Source organism: Entelurus aequoreus, linkage group LG09, assembly GCF_033978785.1.
Source record: "Entelurus aequoreus isolate RoL-2023_Sb linkage group LG09, RoL_Eaeq_v1.1, whole genome shotgun sequence".
NCBI classification, from domain to species: domain Eukaryota; kingdom Metazoa; phylum Chordata; class Actinopteri; order Syngnathiformes; family Syngnathidae; genus Entelurus; species Entelurus aequoreus.
In genome coordinates this window covers 1,784,473-1,804,472 of record NC_084739.1, presented here as the reverse complement: position 1 = coordinate 1,804,472, position 20,000 = coordinate 1,784,473, and the positions used below count along the sequence as shown (strand labels likewise).

The 20,000-nt window shown below is 34.5% G+C and overlaps 1 protein-coding gene across 4 annotated transcripts in view; it reads left to right on the top strand.

The window, feature by feature from the left end:
* Positions 1-20,000, top strand: part of LOC133657056 (cGMP-dependent protein kinase 1) — a 634,377-nt gene that overhangs the window by 541,685 nt on the left and 72,692 nt on the right. For 2 of the 4 annotated variants that reach the window (XM_062057944.1, XM_062057943.1), the window contains exon 7: positions 9,038-9,132. The exons of the other annotated variants lie outside the window; for them this stretch is intronic. In XM_062057944.1, the coding sequence (XP_061913928.1) occupies positions 9,038-9,132 (95 nt within the window). The remainder of the gene's footprint in view (positions 1-9,037; positions 9,133-20,000) is intronic. 4 annotated transcript variants of the gene reach the window in all.

The following is a 20,000-nucleotide window of genomic DNA, read 5'->3' as shown; positions in this document are numbered from 1 at the left end:
GAATTTTGGCAGTATTGCAATAAAAGTCGTCATTTTACTCAACGCGAGTCAAAATGTTGCGAGAAAAACGGAACATTTGTGCAATATCGTGATAAAAGTTGGAATTTTACTCAATTGCAGTCGCAGTTTTACAAGAAAATTTGCAATTTTATGAAAAGAGTCGTAATTTCACTCGACAAAAGTCACAATTTTATAAGGAAATTTGAAAATGTTGGTGATATTATAATAATCGGAATTTCACTTGAGCAAAATTGTGACAAAAGTCATCATTTTTACTCAAAAAGTGTCACTTTTTGAACAGAAAAATTGGCAGTATTGTGATAAAAGTCAGAATTTTGTATGACAAATGTCCCCATTTTGCATTAAAAAGTCATAATTTTACGAGAGAATATTGCAATATTACACAAATACAAAGAATATGATAAATTATTCCAAATTTTATAAGAAAAAAATGACACATTGTGAGAAAAACACTGCTTTTAGTTAATTATTATTATTTTTTATTTTTTTATTTGTTTATTTACTTTAAGTTATTACAGTATGTCTCTCTCTCTCTCTCTCTCTCTATATATATATATATATATATATATATATATATATATATATATATATATATATATATATATATATATATATATATATATATATATATATATATATGTTTTTTTTTTTAATTAATTTTGGCCAAAGGGGTCGCATTTCAATTTCTTACACACACTTGTTATTTCATATGTTGACCAGAGGGGGAGCACCTTTAAAACTGACACACAGTCAATTTGAAAAATCCCTCCTTTTTGGGACCACCCTCATTTTGATAGATTTCACCACCAGGGGGTGCAAATGAGACATTGTCTATTAGATGCAATGGTTTTCCGTATTGGGACCATGATTTATGTCATCACTTGTTCACACCTCCTCATATAGAAGCTACTTTTCCTTGTTGGTGTCTCAAGAAGGATAGAAATACAAGAACACACACACACACACACACACACACACACACATTCATGTATTTTCTACCTTCTTGAGACCTTTGAAAAATGCCTCCCTCTTTAGGACCAGCCTTTCTAGATACATAAAGAAGTGTATTTACAACATTAATAATATATACATACTATACAAATATAAAAAAGCTTGTTGTGAAAAATGAGTTGGAATTTTACAAGAAAAAGGTCACAATTTCACAAGAAAAACTTGGAATTTTGGCAGTATTATAATAAAAGTTGTCATTTTACTCAACGTGAGTCAAAATTTCGCGAGAAAAACTGAACATTTGTGCAATTTTATGATCAAAGCTGGAATTTGACTCAATAACAGTCGCAGTTTTACAAGAAAAGCTTAAACTTTTGGCAATTTTATAAAAAGAGTCGTCATTTTACTCCACAAAAGTCACAATTTGATAAGAAAACTTGAAAATGTTGGCAATATTGTAATAATAATCGGAATTTCACTTGGCAAAATTGTGACAAAAGTCATCATTTTACTCATAAAGTGTCACTTTTTGAACAGAAAAATTGACAGTATTGTGATAAAAGTCAGAATTTTGTATGACAAATGTCCCCATTTTGCATTAAAAAGTAATAATTTTACGAGAGAATATTGCAATATTACACAAACACAAAGAATATGAGAAATTCTTCCAAATTTTATAAGAAAAAAATGACACATTGTGAGAAAAACACTGCTTTTAGTTAATTATTATTATTTTTTATTTATTTTTTTATTTATTTACTTTAAGTTATTACAGTATATATATATATATATATATATATATATATATATATATATATATATATATATATATATATATATATATATATATATATATATATATATATATATATATATATATATATATATATATATATATATATATATATGTTTTTTTTTTTAATTAATTTTGGCCAAAGGAAGTCGCATTTCAATTTCTTACACACACTTGTTATTTCATATGTTGACCAGAGGGGGAGCACTTTTAAAAGCGACACACAGTCAATTTGAAAAATCCCTCTTTTTTGGGACCACCCTCATTTTGATAGATGTCACCAGCAGGGGGTGCAAATGAGACATTGTCTATTAGATGAAATGTTATTGGGACCATGATTTATGTCATCACTTGTTCACACCTCCTCATATGGAAGCTACTTTTCCTTGTTGGTGTCTCAAGAAGGATGGAAATACAAGAACACACACACACACACACACACACATTCTTGTATTTCTTACCTTCTTGAGACCTGAGAAAAATGCCTACCTCTTTAGGACCAGCCTTTCTAGACATATAAAGTTTTGTATTTACAACATTAATAATATATACATACTATGCATATATAAAAAAGCTTGTTGTGAAAAATGAGTTGGAATTTCACAAGAAAAAGGTCACAATTTCACAAGAAAAACTTAGAATTTTGGCAGTGTTGTAATAAAAGTCGTCATTTTACTCAACGCGAGTCAAAATGTTGCGAGAAAAATGGAACATTTGTGCAATATCGTGATAAAAGTTGGAATTTTACTCAATAGCAGTCGCCGTTTTACAAGAAAATTGGCACTTTTATGAAAAGAGTCGTCATTTTACTCGACAAAAGTCACAATTTTATAAGGAAATTTGAAAATTTTGGTGATATTATAATAATCGGAATTTCACTTGGCAAAGTTGTGACCAAAGTCATCGTTTTACTCAAAAAGTGTCACCATTTGAACAGAAAAATTGGAAGTATTGTGATAAAAGTCAGAATTTTGTATGACAAATGTCCCCATTTTGCATTAAAAAGTAACAATTCTACATTAAAAAGTAATCATTTTACGAGAGAATGTTGCAATATTACAGAAACAGAAAGAATATGAGAAATTGTTCCCAATTTTATAAAAAAAACGTCGACATATTGTGAGAAAAACACTGCTTTTAGTTCATTATTTTATTTAAATTGTTTTTATTTGGTTATTTACTTCAAGTTATTACAGTACGTCTCTATATACATATTTATTTTATTTTTTTAATTAATTTTGGCCAAAGGGTGTGCATTTCAATTTCTTACACACACTTGTTATTTCATATGTTGACCAGAGGGGGAGCACTTTTAAAAGCGACACACAGTCAATTTGAAAAATCCCTCCTTTTTGGGACCACCCTCATTTTGATAGATGTCACCACCAGGGGGTGCAAATGAGACATTGTCTATTAGATGCAATGTTATTGGGACCATGATTTATGTCATCACTTGTTCACACCTCCTCATATGGAAGCTACTTTTACTTGTTGGTGTCTCAAGAAGGGTAGAAATACAAGAACAAACACACACACACACACACACACACACACACACACATTCTTGTATTTCTTGCCTTCTTGAGAACCCCGAAAAATGCCTCCCTCTTTAGGACCAGCCTTTCTAGACATATAAAGATCTGTATTTACAACATTAATAATATATACATACTATGTAAATATAAAAAAGCTTGTTGTGAAAAATGAGTTGGAATTTCACAAGAAAAAGGTCACAATTTCACAAGAAAAACTTTGAATTTTGGCAGTATTATAATAAAAATCGTCATTTTACTCAACGCGAGTCAAAATTTTACGAGAAAACCGGAACATTTGTGCAATATTGTGATAAAAGTTGGAATTTTACTCAATAGCAGTCACAGTTTAACAAGAAAAGTTTATAATTTTGTCAATTTTATGAAAAGAGTCGTCGTTTTTACTCGACAAAAGTCACAATTTTATAAGAAAACTTGAAAATGTTGGCGATATTATAATAATAATCGGAATTTCACTTGGCAAAATTGTGACAAAAGTCATAATTTTACTCAAAAAGTGTCACAATTTTAACCAAAAATATGGCAGTATTGTGATAAACGTCAGTATTTTGTATGACAAATGTCACCATTTTGCATTAAAAAGTAAGAATTTTACATTAAAAAAAAGTAATAATTTTACGAGAGAATATTGCAATATTAAAGAAACAGAAAGAATATGAGAAATTGTTCCAAATTTTATACGAAAAAAGTGACACATTGTGAAAAAAACACTGCTTTTGGTTAATTATTATTATTTTGTATTTATTTATTTATTTATTTATTTACTTCAAGTTATTACAGTATGTCTCTATATACATATTTTATTTTTTTAAATTAATTTCGGCCAAAGGGGACACATTTCAATTTCTTACACACACTTGTTATTTCATATGTTGACCAGGGGGGGAGAACTTTTAAAACCGATGCACAGTCAATTTGAAAAAATCCCTCCTTTTTGGGACCACAATATTAACTATGAACAATCAAATTGAATGAGAAAGTGTGTGCAAACGTTTGGCCTTTACATTCTAAATATTACCTCTGCCCTATGGTTAAGAAACACTGGTATAGAGTATATGCCATCAACATGCCGGGGACCATTTGTTTCGCAAATATATACGCCCAGCTTTATGATGAGTCGATTTTTCATGCTAATTTTTTTTCAGTTTTTCCCTTCCAGACGTGGAAATCCGGTCGGTGACGATAATGCAAATATTAAACCGCTCTCCGGTACTTTTTAGAGGCGGTATAGTACAGAATATGATTCATTAGTATCGCGGTACTATACTAATACCGGTATACCGTTTAACTCTAGTACATTGTTTGATTACTTTGCTTAATCCATTCCATAATTTAATTCCACACACTGATATACTGAAGGTTTTAAGTGCTGTACGTGCATACAAATGTTTTAAATTACATTTTTCTCTCAGATTATATTTATCCTCCTTTTGTTGAGAATAATCGTTGTATATTCTTTGGGTGGCAGTGAGCAATATGTAGTATTTATTACTATTTGTTTGTGTTTTTCATGACACTTCTGCTACTCTATGTAAAAACCTGCACTGCAACAACATAATTTCCCCATTGTGGGATAAATAAATGAATAAAAAAAGGTCTACCCTATCTTAGATGCTTCGAAGCCCTAATTCCCTGATATAGCGGCCTAACGACAACAAACTGCCTTCAAAATATGTACTAATAATTTTTAAAGATATTATTGTGGTGCGTTCAACTTATATTCAATTAGATGGACTGCAAAGACAAGATATTTAACGTTCAAACTGGTCAACTTTGTTATTATTTGCAAATATTAGCTCATTTGGAATTTGATGCCTGCAACGTGTTTCAAAAAAGCTGGCACAAGTGGCAAAAAAGACTGAGAGAATTGAGGAATGCTCATCAAACACTTTTTGGGAACAGGTGGGTGCCATGATTGGGTACAAAAGCAGCTTCCATGAAATGCTCAGTCGTTCACAAACAAGTACGGGGCGAGGGTCACCACTTTGTCAACAAATGCCCGAGCAAATTGTTTAAGAACAACATTTCTCAACCAGCTATTGCAAGGAATTTAGGGATTTCACCATCTACGGTTTGTAATATCATCAAAAGGTTCAGAGAATCTGGAGAAATCACTGCATGTAAGCCATGATATTACGGAACTTCGATCCCTCAGGCGGTACTGCATCAAAAAGCGACATCAGTGTGTAAAGGATATCACCACATGGGCTCAGGAGCACTTCAGAAAACCACTGTCAGTAACTACAGTTGGTCGCTACATCTGTAAGTGCAAGTTAAAACTCTACTATGCAAAGCCAAAGCCATTTATCAACAACACCCATTTATCAACAACACCCAGGATCTAAGATGGACTAATGCAAAGTGGAAAAGTGTTCTGTGGTCTGACGAGTCCACATTTCAAATTGTTTTTTTGGAAACTGTGGACGTCGTGTCCTCCGGACCAAAGAGGAAAAGAACCATCTGGATTGTTATAGGCGTCAAGTGTAAAAGGCAGCATGTGTGATGGTATGGGGGTGTATTAGTGCCCAAGACATGGGTAACTTACCCATCTGGGAAGGCGCCATTAATGCTGAAAGGTACATACAGGTTTTGGGGCAACATATGTTGCCATCCAAGCAAACGTTATCATGGACGCCCCTGCTTATTTCGGCAAGACGATGCCAAGCCCCATTCTGCATGTGATTCCCTGACATTTTTGTTGTTGTTGTCGTTAGGCCCCTATGTCAGGGAATTAGGGCAATCTGAATTTATTGTTTTGATTTTGTACGGTGTCCTTGAGTGCCCAGAAAGGCGTCTTATAAGTAAAATGTATTATTATTATTATTATTATTATTATTATTATTATTATGTGTCACAACAGTGTGGCTTCGTAGTAAAAGAGTGCGGGTACTAGACTGGCCTGCCTGTAGTCCAGACCTGTCTCCCATTGAAAATGTGTGAAGTCTAAAATAGCACAAGGGAGACCCCCGGACTGTTGAACAACTTAAGCTGTACATCAAGCAAGAATGGGAAAGAATTCCACCTGAAAAGCTTCAAAAATGTGTCTCCTCAGTGCCCAATAATGCAAACATTAAACCGCTCCCTGGTGGGGGGCCTTTGCTCTATTGCCTATGAAATGTTAAAGCAATAACTGCCAGGTTCAAACACTGATGACATCTAATAAACAAGACAAGAAGCAAGGAATTATGCAGAGACAGAGTTCAATTCAGCTCATGAGGAGACACGTGTTTTGGGCTGTATTCTAGTTACAGATCCAAACTACGTTCTAAAAGTCAAGCCTCCTCTATTTATTAGGAAGGTTCCTGTTACATCACTGAAGCTGTCGCTGAGGGAAGGGGGGTAATCTCCACAACTCCAGTTAGACACAATATATTATTATAGAATAAATGAAAATGAGTTGACGCAGGTCATATCGCCTTGTCTCTGCTCTGTCTGCGTCACGGCGGTGTTTGGCCTTGGCCGTCAGCGGGCCGAGTCTGGACACAACACCGATAAAGACAACTGGCAATCTTTTGGATCGCCAGCTAGCACAGATACAAAAACACCACTTTAGCACAATTGACAATAATTTATATCAACGGCCCTTAAGCATAAAGTTATGATGATAATATAATACATACTTATTCTATCATCTCCCTCCTGTTTATCACATAACTTGGCCCCTAAAGAAATGAACTATTAACTGAAAATCGCAAGAAGAAGTTATTGGGAATAAGAAGATTCTGGGGAAGTTATGTGATAAAACTAAACTAATCCCTTCTCATTTAAATGGATGAGCTTTGTAATAAATCGCTTTATCAGGACTGGGGTGGAAGGTCACATCAGGTCCTCGCCAAATGTCAATAGTGCTGCTAGGATCCTGATGAGAGTGCGGAAATATGACCATATCAACTCTTAAATCCCTTCACTGGCTTCCTGTTCTATTCAGGATTGAATTCAAAGTTTCCCTACTAACCCACCAGTGCCTCCATGGAAATGCCTCCCCTCTACCTCAAAGAACTGCTCACCCCCAAATCCTCCACACGACACTTCCGCTCCGGACAGGCTAACCTCCTCCAACCTCCGAGGACAAAGCTACGAACAATGGGAGACCGGGCTTTCTGCTCCGCCACTCCCAGTCTGTGGAACGTTCTCCCTGACCACCTGAGGGCACCACAGACTGTGAATGCTTTTACAAAAAGGCTTAAAAACCTTCTTTTTAAAAAAGCCTTTTTTTTCAGATGTATGCAAAATAGTTATAGCTATTTGGCTGTTCTAGTTTTTATTTTTATATATTTTTTATTATCTTTTTATTTTTATTCTTTTTAATACACTGTAGCACAGGGGTCACCAACCTTTTTGAAACCAAGAGCTACTTCTTGGGTACTGATTTTTATTTTTTTTATTTTTTTTATTTTTTATTTTTTTTTAAATGTCCTGCCCAGCTTCTCGGGCAAATCATATAGCAGATGTAGATGTTCTTGGGTAGTGATTAATGCGAAGGGCTACCAGTTTGATACACACTTAAATAAATTGCCAGAAATAGCCAATTTGCTCAATTTACCTTTAACTCTATGTTATTATTAATAATTAATGATATTTACACTTAATTGAACGGTTTAAAAGAGAAGAAAACACGAAAAAAATGACAATTACATTTTGAAACATAGTTTATCTTCAATTTCGACTCTTTAAAATTCAAAATTCAACCGAAAAAAAGAAGAGAAAAACTTAAAAAAATAATTTATGGAACATCATTAGTCATTTTTCCTGATTAAGATTAATTTTAGAATTTTGATGACATGTTTTAAATAGGTTAAAATCCAATCTACACTTTGTTAGAATATATAACAAATTGGACCAAGCTATATTTCTAACAAAGACAAATCATTATTTCTTCTAGATTTTCCAGAACAAAAATTTTAAAAGAAATTCAAAAGACCTTAAAATAAGAGTTAAATTTGATTCTACAGATTTTCTAGATTTGCCAGAATTTTTTTAAATTTTAATCATAATAAGTTTGAATAAATATTTCACAAATATTCTTCGTCGAAAAAACAGAAGCTAAAATGAAGAATTAAATTAAAATGTATTTGTTATTCTTTACAATAAAAAAAAATAAATGTACTTGAACATTGATTTAAATTGTCAGGAAAGAAGAGGAAGGAATTCAAAAGGTACAAAGGTATATGTGTTTAAAAATCCTAAAATAATTTTTAAGGTTGTATTTTTTCTCTAAAATTGTCTTTCTGAAAGTTATGAGAAGCAAAGTAAAAAAATAATGAATTTATTTAAACAAGTGAAGACCAAGTCTTTAAAATATTTTCTTGGATTTTCAAATTCTATTTGAGTTTTGTCTCTCTTAGAATTAAAAATGTCGGGCAAAGCGAGACCAGCTTGCTAGTAAATTAATAAAATTTAAAAAATAGAAGCAGCTCACTGGTAAGTGCTGCTATTTGAGCTATTTTTAGAACAGGCCAGCGGGCTACTCATCTGGTCCTTACGGGCTACCTGGTGCCCGCGGGCACCACGTTGGTGACCCCTGCTGTAGCACTTTGAGGTTGTTTACTCAATGTAAAGTGCTTTTTACAAATAAAATCTATTATTATTATTATTATTATTCTCGCCATCCTCGCTCCTCGGCGGCCCTCTTGAACGCGCCACAACACGCCGACCTTGTCAAAACCGTAAACCGGCGTCTTTTTTGAGGTTTCCCTGTAACGCTCTCCCGTCTCGCCAGGTTAACGTGACCAGGGAGGACCCCCCCAACGGCGAGCCGGTCTACCTGCGCAGCCTGGGGAAAGGAGACTGGTTCGGAGAGAAGGCTCTGCAAGGGTAGGTGTCTCCTTAACCACGCTGCCTCTTCCCATTTACATCCCCCGTGCAACAACACCGCTTCCATTCCCCTCACTGTCACCCGCGCTCTCCTCGCACGTCCCGCTCTAATTGCTGGCCAATCTCTCCGCCCGACTCTTACATTGTAACCTTCTTTTTATTTTTCTCACCGCCGTGCGGGTTTAAAACGCACCAGCTGGCTTTGGAAAAGTGTCTCTTTTTACTGGAAGGATAAACGTGGGATATTCTCTCAGACTTTACAGCGCACTTACGCCATTACTGGGATGTTTTCATTTGTTCAAGGCGTGCAATACGGATTTGATCTTCTATCTATACATATTAGTTTGACTTTATTTGGAACATGCATCCACGCAACATGATGCATCACACGTGCGTGCATACAACATGATGCATCACACGTGCGTGCATACAACATGATGCATCACACGTGCATGCATACAACATGATGCATCACACGTGCATGCATACAATATGATGCATCACACGTGCGTGCATACAACATGATGCATCACATGTGCGTGCATACAACATGATGCATCACACGTGCGTGCATACAACATGATGCATCACACGTGCATGCATACAACATGATGCATTACATGTGCGTGCATACAACATGATGCATCACACGTGCGTGCATACAACATGATGCATCACACATGCATGCATACAACATGATGCATCACACGTGCATGCATACAACATGATGCATCACACGTGCGTGCATGCAACATGATGCATCACACGTGCATGCATACAACATGATGCATCACACATGCATGCATACAACATGATGCATCACACGTGCATGCATACAACATGATGCATCACACTTTATTATACTGTGCATACTTTTTGCATACGCTTTATTTACACATTAAACATTATTATACTGTCCATACATTTTGCATACACTATATTTACACATTACACTTTATTATACTGTACATACATTTCGCATACACTTTGCTATACTGTACATACATTTTGCATACTCTTTATTTACACATTACACTTTAATATACTGTACATAAATTTTGCATACACATTATTATACTGTACATACATTTTGCATTCTCTTTATTTACAAATTACACTTTTTTATACTGCACATAAATTTTGCATACTCTTTATTTACAAATTACACTTTATTATACTGTACATACATTTTGCATACACTTTATTATACTGTACATACATTTTGCATTGTCTTTATTTACAAATTACACTTTATTATACTGTACATACATTTTGCATACACTTTATTATACTGTACATACATTTTGCATTGTCTTTATTTACAAATTACACTTTATTATACTGCACATACATTTTGCATACACTTTATTGAACTGTACATACATTTTGCATACACTTTATTATACTGCACATACATTTTGCATATTCTTTATTTGCACATTACACTTTATTATACTGTACATACATTTTGCATACAATTTATTTACAAATTACACTTTATTATACTGCACATACATTTTGCATACTCTTTATTTACAAAATACACTTTATTATATTGCACATACATTTTGCATACTCTTTATTTACAAATTACACTTTATTATACTGCACATACATTTTGCATACACTTTATTATATTGTACATAAATTTTGCATACACTTTATTTACAAATTACACTTTATTATACTGCACATACATTTTGCATACTCTTTATTTACAAATTACACTTTATTATACTGTACATAAATTTTGCATACACTTTATTTACAAATTACACTTTATTATATTGCACATAAATTTTGCATACTCTTTATTTACAAATTACACTTTATTATACTGTACATAAATTTTGCATACACTTTATTATACTCTACATACATTTTGCATTCTCTTTATTTACGAATTACACTTTATTATACTGTACATACATTTTGCATACACTTTATTATACTGTACATACATTTTGCATACTCTTTATTTACAAATTACACTTTATTATACTGTACATACATTTCGCATACACTTTATTATACTGTACATACATTTTGCATACTCTTTATTTACAAGTTACACGTTATTATACTGTACATTCTTTTTGCATGCACTTTATTATACTGTACATACATTTTGCATACTCATTTATTTACACATTACACTTTATTATACTGCACATTCTTTTTGCATGCACTTTATTATACTGTACATGCATGTTGCATACACTTTCTTTAAACATTACACTTTATTATACTGCACATACATTTTGCATACACTTTATTATACTGTACATACATTTTGCATACTCTTTATTTACACATTACACTTTATTACACTGTACATTCTTTTTGCATGCACTTTGTTATACTGTACATGCATGTTGCATACACTTTATTTACACATTACACTTTATTATACTGCACATACATTTTGCATACACTTTTATTATACTGTACATACATTTTTCATACTCTGTATTTACAAATTACACTTTATTATGCTGCACATGCATGTTGCATACACTTTATTTACACATTACACTTTTTTATACTGTACCTACATTTTGCATACACTTTTATTATACTGTACATACATTTTTCATACTCTGTATTTACAAATTACACTTTATTATACTGTACACACATTTTGCATACACTTTATTATACTGTACATACATTTTGCATAGACTTTATTTACACACATTATTTTTTCTGCATGCTCCAAATGGGAAAAGGTACTGCCATCTGGTGGACACGTGCAAATCCAGTAGTCCAAATGACAAATCTTAACATAAAGGATTGCATTTGTTATTATGTATGTACAAAAAATAAAATATTAAAAGTGTCATTTTAAATTGGACATTTTTTTGTCACACGGAACAAATGCGGCACTTTTTCCTGCCTCCTTGCCAATTAAGACTTATTTAAAGGACGGTTTTTCCACGGAATAGCTTCTGGCACACGTGTATTTCTGTGGAAAAGTCAAGTCCAAAAAGTCAAAATCCCAGTTCTCCCAGCATCTCTTGATGGTTACCGAGTTCCAGTGCAGTAATTAATAGTGCACGTGCACGTGCACGTGTGTGGTCAGCCATCAACATGTAACAAGATGCTGTGTGCAGTCGAGGCCGGCATAAAAGGCAGATTGTGTCTCCAGGATACTTCAGGCCAGTGCAAACACTCTGAGTCATACGGCAAACACTTTTGTCTTGAAGAACACTTAAGTACAATAAAACAATATTTTCTCTGGCGTGGAGCCCTGCAAGCTATTTTTACACGGCTGTTTGTCTTTACGGACCCGTTATGTTGACATGGAGGAGGGGAGGAGGCACGTTCACAAGAAAAAACAACTAGAAGGAGTCAAGTAGAAAGTGAGCTGATGGGCTATAAAATGTGTTTGTTTAAAAAAAAAAAAAAAAAAAGGGTATGTCGCCATCTGGTGGTTGCTTATAGAACTGAAAATCTATAGAAGCATACTAGTATCTAGTATGGATAAGAAAGTACACGACATGTGACAGGATAAGAAAGTACTCAACATGAGGTCATTGTCAGTCATATTGGTGTACAGCTGTCTAAATAAAGATGAGGTCATTGTCAGTCATATTGGTGTACAACTGTCTAAATAAAGATGAGGTCATTGTCAGTCATATTGGTGTACAACTGTCTAAATAGAGATGAGGTCATTGTCAGTCATATTGGTGTACAGCTGTCTAAATAAAGATGAGGTCATTGTCAGTCATATTGGTGTACAGCTGTCTAAATAAAGATGAGGTCATTGTCAGTCATATTGGTGTACAGCTGTCTAAATAAAGATGAGGTCATTGTCAGTCATATTGGTGTACAACTGTCTAAATAAAGATGAGGTCATTGTCAGTCATATTGGTGTACAACTGTCTAAATAAAGATGAGGTCATTGTCAGTCATATTGGTGTACAACTGTCTAAATAGAGATGAGGTCATTGTCAGTCATATTGGTGTACAACTGTCTAAATAGAGATGAGGTCATTGTCAGTCATATATGTGTACAACTGTCTAAATAGAGATGAGGTCATTGTCAGTCATATTGGTGTACAACTGTCTAAATAGAGATGAGGTCATAGTCAGTCATATTGGTGTACAACTGTCTAAATAGAGATGAGGTCATTGTCAGTCATATTGGTGTACAACTGTCTAAATAGAGATGAGGTCATTGTCAGTCATATTGGTGTACAACTGTCTAAATAAAGATGAGGTCATTGTCAGTCATATTGGTGTACAACTGTCTAAATAAAGATGAGGTCATTGTCAGTCATATTGGTGTACAACTGTCTAAATAGAGATGAGGTCATTGTCAGTCATATTGGTGTACAACTGTCTAAATAGAGATGAGGTCATTGTCAGTCATATTGGTGTACAACTGTCTAAATAGAGATGAGGTCATTGTCAGTCATATTGGTGTACAACTGTCTAAATAAAGATGAGGTCATTGTCAGTCATATTGGTGTACAACTGTCTAAATAGAGATGAGGTCATTGTCAGTCATATTGGTGTACAACTGTCTAAATAGAGATGAGGTCATTGTCAGTCATATTGGTGTACAACTGTCTAAATAGAGATGAGGTCATTGTCAGTCATATTGGTGTACAACTGTCTAAATAGAGATGAGGTCATTGTCAGTCATATTGGTGTACAACTGTCTAAATAGAGATGAGGTCATTGTCAGTCATATTGGTGTACAACTGTCTAAATAGAGATGAGGTCATTGTCAGTCATATTGGTGTACAACTGTCTAAATAAAGATGAGGTCATTGTCAGTCATATTGGTGTACAACTGTCTAAATAGAGATGAGGTCATTGTCAGTCATATTGGTGTACAACTGTCTAAATAGAGATGAGGTCATTGTCAGTCATATTGGTGTACAACTGTCTAAATAAAGATGAGGTCATTGTCAGTCATATTGGTGTACAACTGTCTAAATAGAGATGAGGTCATTGTCAGTCATATTGGTGTACAACTGTCTAAATAGAGATGAGGTCATTGTCAGTCATATTGGTGTACAACTGTCTAAATAGAGATGAGGTCATTGTCAGTCATATTGGTGTACAACTGTCTAAATAGAGATGAGGTCATTGTCAGTCATGTTGGTGTACAACTGTCTAAATAGAGATGTTGTCATTGTCAGTCATATTGGTGTACAACTGTCTAAATAGAGATGAGGTCATTGTCAGTCATATTGGTGTACAACTGTCTAAATAGAGATGAGGTCATTGTCAGTCATATTGGTGTACAACTGTCTAAATAGAGATGAGGTCAATGTCAGTCATATTGGTGTACAACTGTCTAAATAAAGATGAGGTCATTGTCAGTCATATTGGTGTACAACTGTCTAAATAAAGATGAGGTCATTGTCAGTCATGTTGGTGTACAACTGTCTAAATAGAGATGTTGTCATTGTCAGTCATATTGGTGTACAACTGTCTAAATAAAGATGAGGTCATTGTCAGTCATATTGGTGTACAACTGTCTAAATAAAGATGAGGTCATTGTCAGTCATATTGGTGTACAACTGTCTAAATAGAGATGAGGTCATTGTCAGTCATATTGGTGTACAACTGTCTAAATAGAGATGAGGTCATTGTCAGTCATATTGGTGTACAGCTGTCTAAATAGAGATGAGGTCATTGTCAGTCATATTGGTGTACAACTGTCTAAATAAAGATGAGGTCATTGTCAGTCATATTGGTGTACAACTGTCTAAATAGAGATGAGGTCATTGTCAGTCATATTGGTGTACAACTGTCTAAATAAAGATGAGGTCATTGTCAGTCATATTGGTGTACAACTGTCTAAATAAAGATGAGGTCATTGTCAGTCATATTGGTGTACAACTGTCTAAATAAAGATGAGGTCATTGTCAGTCATATTGGTGTACAACTGTCTAAATAGAGATGAGGTCATTGTCAGTCATATTGGTGTACAACTGTCTAAATAGAGATGAGGTCATTGTCAGTCATATTGGTGTACAACTGTCTAAATAGAGATGAGGTCATTGTCAGTCATATTGGTGTACAACTGTCTAAATAGAGATGAGGTCATTGTCAGTCATATTGGTGTACAACTGTCTAAATAAAGATGAGGTCATTGTCAGTCATATTGGTGTACAACTGTCTAAATAGAGATGAGGTCATTGTCAGTCATATTGGTGTACAACTGTCTAAATAAAGATGAGGTCATTGTCAGTCATATTGGTGTACAACTGTCTAAATAAAGATGAGGTCATTGTCAGTCATATTGGTGTACAACTGTCTAAATAGAGATGAGGTCATTGTCAGTCATATTGGTGTACAACTGTCTAAATAGAGATGAGGTCATTGTCAGTCATATTGGTGTACAACTGTCTAAATAGAGATGAGGTCATTGTCAGTCATATTGGTGTACAACTGTCTAAATAAAGATGAGGTCATTGTCAGTCATATTGGTGTACAACTGTCTAAATAGAGATGAGGTCATTGTCAGTCATATTGGTGTACAACTGTCTAAATAGAGATGAGGTCATTGTCAGTCATATTGGTGTACAACTGTCTAAATAGAGATGAGGTCATTGTCAGTCATATTGGTGTACAACTGTCTAAATAGAGATGAGGTCATTGTCAGTCATATTGGTGTACAACTGTCTAAATAGAGATGAGGTCATTGTCAGTCATATTGGTGTACAACTGTCTAAATAGAGATGAGGTCATTGTCAGTCATATTGGTGTACAACTGTCTAAATAAAGATGAGGTCATTGTCAGTCATATTGGTGTACAACTGTCTAAATAGAGATGAGGTCATTGTCAGTCATATTGGTGTACAACTGTCTAAATAGAGATGAGGTCATTGTCAGTCATATTGGTGTACAACTGTCTAAATAAAGATGAGGTCATTGTCAGTCATATTGGTGTACAACTGTCTAAATAGAGATGAGGTCATTGTCAGTCATATTGGTGTACAACTGTCTAAATAGAGATGAGGTCATTGTCAGTCATATTGGTGTACAACTGTCTAAATAGAGATGAGGTCATTGTCAGTCATATTGGTGTACAACTGTCTAAATAGAGATGAGGTCAATGTCAGTCATATTGGTGTACAACTGTCTAAATAAAGATGAGGTCATTGTCAGTCATATTGGTGTACAACTGTCTAAATAAAGATGAGGTCATTGTCAGTCATGTTGGTGTACAACTGTCTAAATAGAGATGAGGTCATTGTCAGTCATATTGGTGTACAACTGTCTAAATAAAGATGAGGTCATTGTCAGTCATATTGGTGTACAGCTGTCTAAATAAAAATGAGGTCATTGTCAGTCATATTGGTGTACAACTGTCTAAATAGAGATGAGGTCATTGTCAGTCATATTGGTGTACAACTGTCTAAATAGAGATGAGGTCATTGTCAGTCATATTGGTGTACAACTGTCTAAATAGAGATGAGGTCATTGTCAGTCATATTGGTGTACAACTGTCTAAATAGAGATGAGGTCATTGTCAGTCATATTGGTGTACAACTGTCTAAATAAAGATGAGGTCATTGTCAGTCATATTGGTGTACAACTGTCTAAATAAAGATGAGGTCATTGTCAGTCATGTTGGTGTACAACTGTCTAAATAGAGATGTTGTCATTGTCAGTCATATTGGTGTACAACTGTCTAAATAAAGATGAGGTCATTGTCAGTCATATTGGTGTACAACTGTCTAAATAAAGATGAGGTCATTGTCAGTCATATTGGTGTACAACTGTCTAAATAGAGATGAGGTCATTGTCAGTCATATTGGTGTACAACTGTCTAAATAAAGATGAGGTCATTGTCAGTCATATTGGTGTACAACTGTCTAAATAAAGATGAGGTCATTGTCAGTCATATTGGTGTACAACTGTCTAAATAGAGATGAGGTCATTGTCAGTCATATTGGTGTACAACTGTCTAAATAGAGATGAGGTCATTGTCAGTCATATTGGTGTACAACTGTCTAAATAAAGATGAGGTCATTGTCAGTCATATTGGTGTACAACTGTCTAAATAAAGATGAGGTCATTGTCAGTCATATTGATGTACAACTGTCTAAATAGAGATGAGGTCATTGTCAGTCATATTGGTGTACAACTGTCTAAATAGAGATGAGGTCATTGTCAGTCATATTGGTGTACAACTGTCTAAATAAAGATGAGGTCATTGTCAGTCATGTTGGTGTACAACTGTCTAAATAGAGATGTTGTCATTGTCAGTCATATTGGTGTACAACTGTCTAAATAAAGATGAGGTCATTGTCAGTCATATTGGTGTACAACTGTCTAAATAAAGATGAGGTCATTGTCAGTCATATTGGTGTACAACTGTCTAAATAGAGATGAGGTCATTGTCAGTCATATTGGTGTACAACTGTCTAAATAAAGATGAGGTCATTGTCAGTCATATTGGTGTACAACTGTCTAAATAGAGATGAGGTCATTGTCAGTCATATTGGTGTACAACTGTCTAAATAGAGATGAGGTCATTGTCAGTCATATTGGTGTACAACTGTCTAAATAAAGATGAGGTCATTATCAGTCATATTGGTGTACAACTGTCTAAATAGAGATGAGGTCATTGTCAGTCATATTGGTGTACAACTGTCTAAATAAAGATGAGGTCATTGTCAGTCATATTGGTGTACAGCTGTCTAAATAAAGATGAGGTCATTGTCAGTCATATTGGTGTACAACTGTCTAAATAGAGATGAGGTCATTGTCAGTCATATTGGTGTACAACTGTCTAAATAGAGATGAGGTCATTGTCAGTCATATTGGTGTACAACTGTCTAAATAGAGATGAGGTCATTGTCAGTCATATTGGTGTACAACTGTCTAAATAGAGATGAGGTCATTGTCAGTCATATTGGTGTACAACTGTTTAAATAAAGATGAGGTCATTGTCAGTCATATTGGTGTACAACTGTCTAAATAGAGATGAGGTCATTGTCAGTCATATTGGTGTACAACTGTCTAAATAAAGATGAGGTCATTGTCAGTCATATTGGTGTACAACTGTCTAAATAGAGATGAGGTCATTGTCAGTCATATTGGTGTACAACTGTCTAAATAGAGATGAGGTCATTGTCAGTCATATTGGTGTACAACTGTCTAAATAGAGATGAGGTCATTGTCAGTCATATTGGTGTACAACTGTCTAAATAGAGATGAGGTCATTGTCAGTCATATTGGTGTACAACTGTCTAAATAAAGATGAGGTCATTGTCAGTCATATTGGTGTACAACTGTCTAAATAAAGATGAGGTCATTGTCAGTCATGTTGGTGTACAACTGTCTAAATAGAGATGTTGTCATTGTCAGTCATATTGGTGTACAACTGTCTAAATAAAGATGAGGTCATTGTCAGTCATATTGGTGTACAACTGTCTAAATAAAGATGAGGTCATTGTCAGTCATATTGGTGTACAACTGTCTAAATAGAGATGAGGTCATTGTCAGTCATATTGGTGTACAACTGTCTAAATAAAGATGAGGTCATTGTCAGTCATATTGGTGTACAACTGTCTAAATAAAGATGAGGTCATTGTCAGTCATATTGGTGTACAACTGTCTAAATAGAGATGAGGTCATTGTCAGTCATATTGGTGTACAACTGTCTAAATAGAGATGAGGTCATTGTCAGTCATATTGGTGTACAACTGTCTAAATAAAGATGAGGTCATTGTCAGTCATATTGGTGTACAACTGTCTAAATAAAGATGAGGTCATTGTCAGTCATATTGATGTACAACTGTCTAAATAGAGATGAGGTCATTGTCAGTCATATTGGTGTACAACTGTCTAAATAGAGATGAGGTCATTGTCAGTCATATTGGTGTACAACTGTCTAAATAAAGATGAGGTCATTGTCAGTCATGTTGGTGTACAACTGTCTAAATAGAGATGTTGTCATTGTCAGTCATATTGGTGTACAACTGTCTAAATAAAGATGAGGTCATTGTCAGTCATATTGGTGTACAACTGTCTAAATAAAGATGAGGTCATTGTCAGTCATATTGGTGTACAACTGTCTAAATAGAGATGAGGTCATTGTCAGTCATATTGGTGTACAACTGTCTAAATAAAGATGAGGTCATTGTCAGTCATTTTGGTGTACAACTGTCTAAATAAAGATGAGGTCATTGTCAGTCATATTGGTGTACAACTGTCTAAATAGAGATGAGGTCATTGTCAGTCATATTGGTGTACAACTGTCTAAATAAAGATGAGGTCATTGTCAGTCATATTGGTGTACAACTGTCTAAATAGAGATGAGGTCATTGTCAGTCATATTGGTGTACAACTGTCTAAATAGAGATGAGGTCATTGTCAGTCATATTGGTGTACAACTGTCTAAATAAAGATGAGGTCATTATCAGTCATATTGGTGTACAACTGTCTAAATAGAGATGAGGTCATTGTCAGTCATATTGGTGTACAACTGTCTAAATAAAGATGAGGTCATTGTCAGTCATATTGGTGTACAGCTGTCTAAATAAAGATGAGGTCATTGTCAGTCATATTGGTGTACAACTGTCTAAATAGAGATGAGGTCATTGTCAGTCATATTGGTGTACAACTGTCTAAATAGAGATGAGGTCATTGTCAGTCATATTGGTGTACAACTGTCTAAATAGAGATGAGGTCATTGTCAGTCATATTGGTGTACAACTGTCTAAATAGAGATGAGGTCATTGTCAGTCATATTGGTGTACAACTGTTTAAATAAAGATGAGGTCATTGTCAGTCATATTGGTGTACAACTGTCTAAATAAAGATGAGGTCATTGTCAGTCATATTGGTGTACAACTGTCTAAATAGAGATGAGGTCATTGTCAGTCATATTGGTG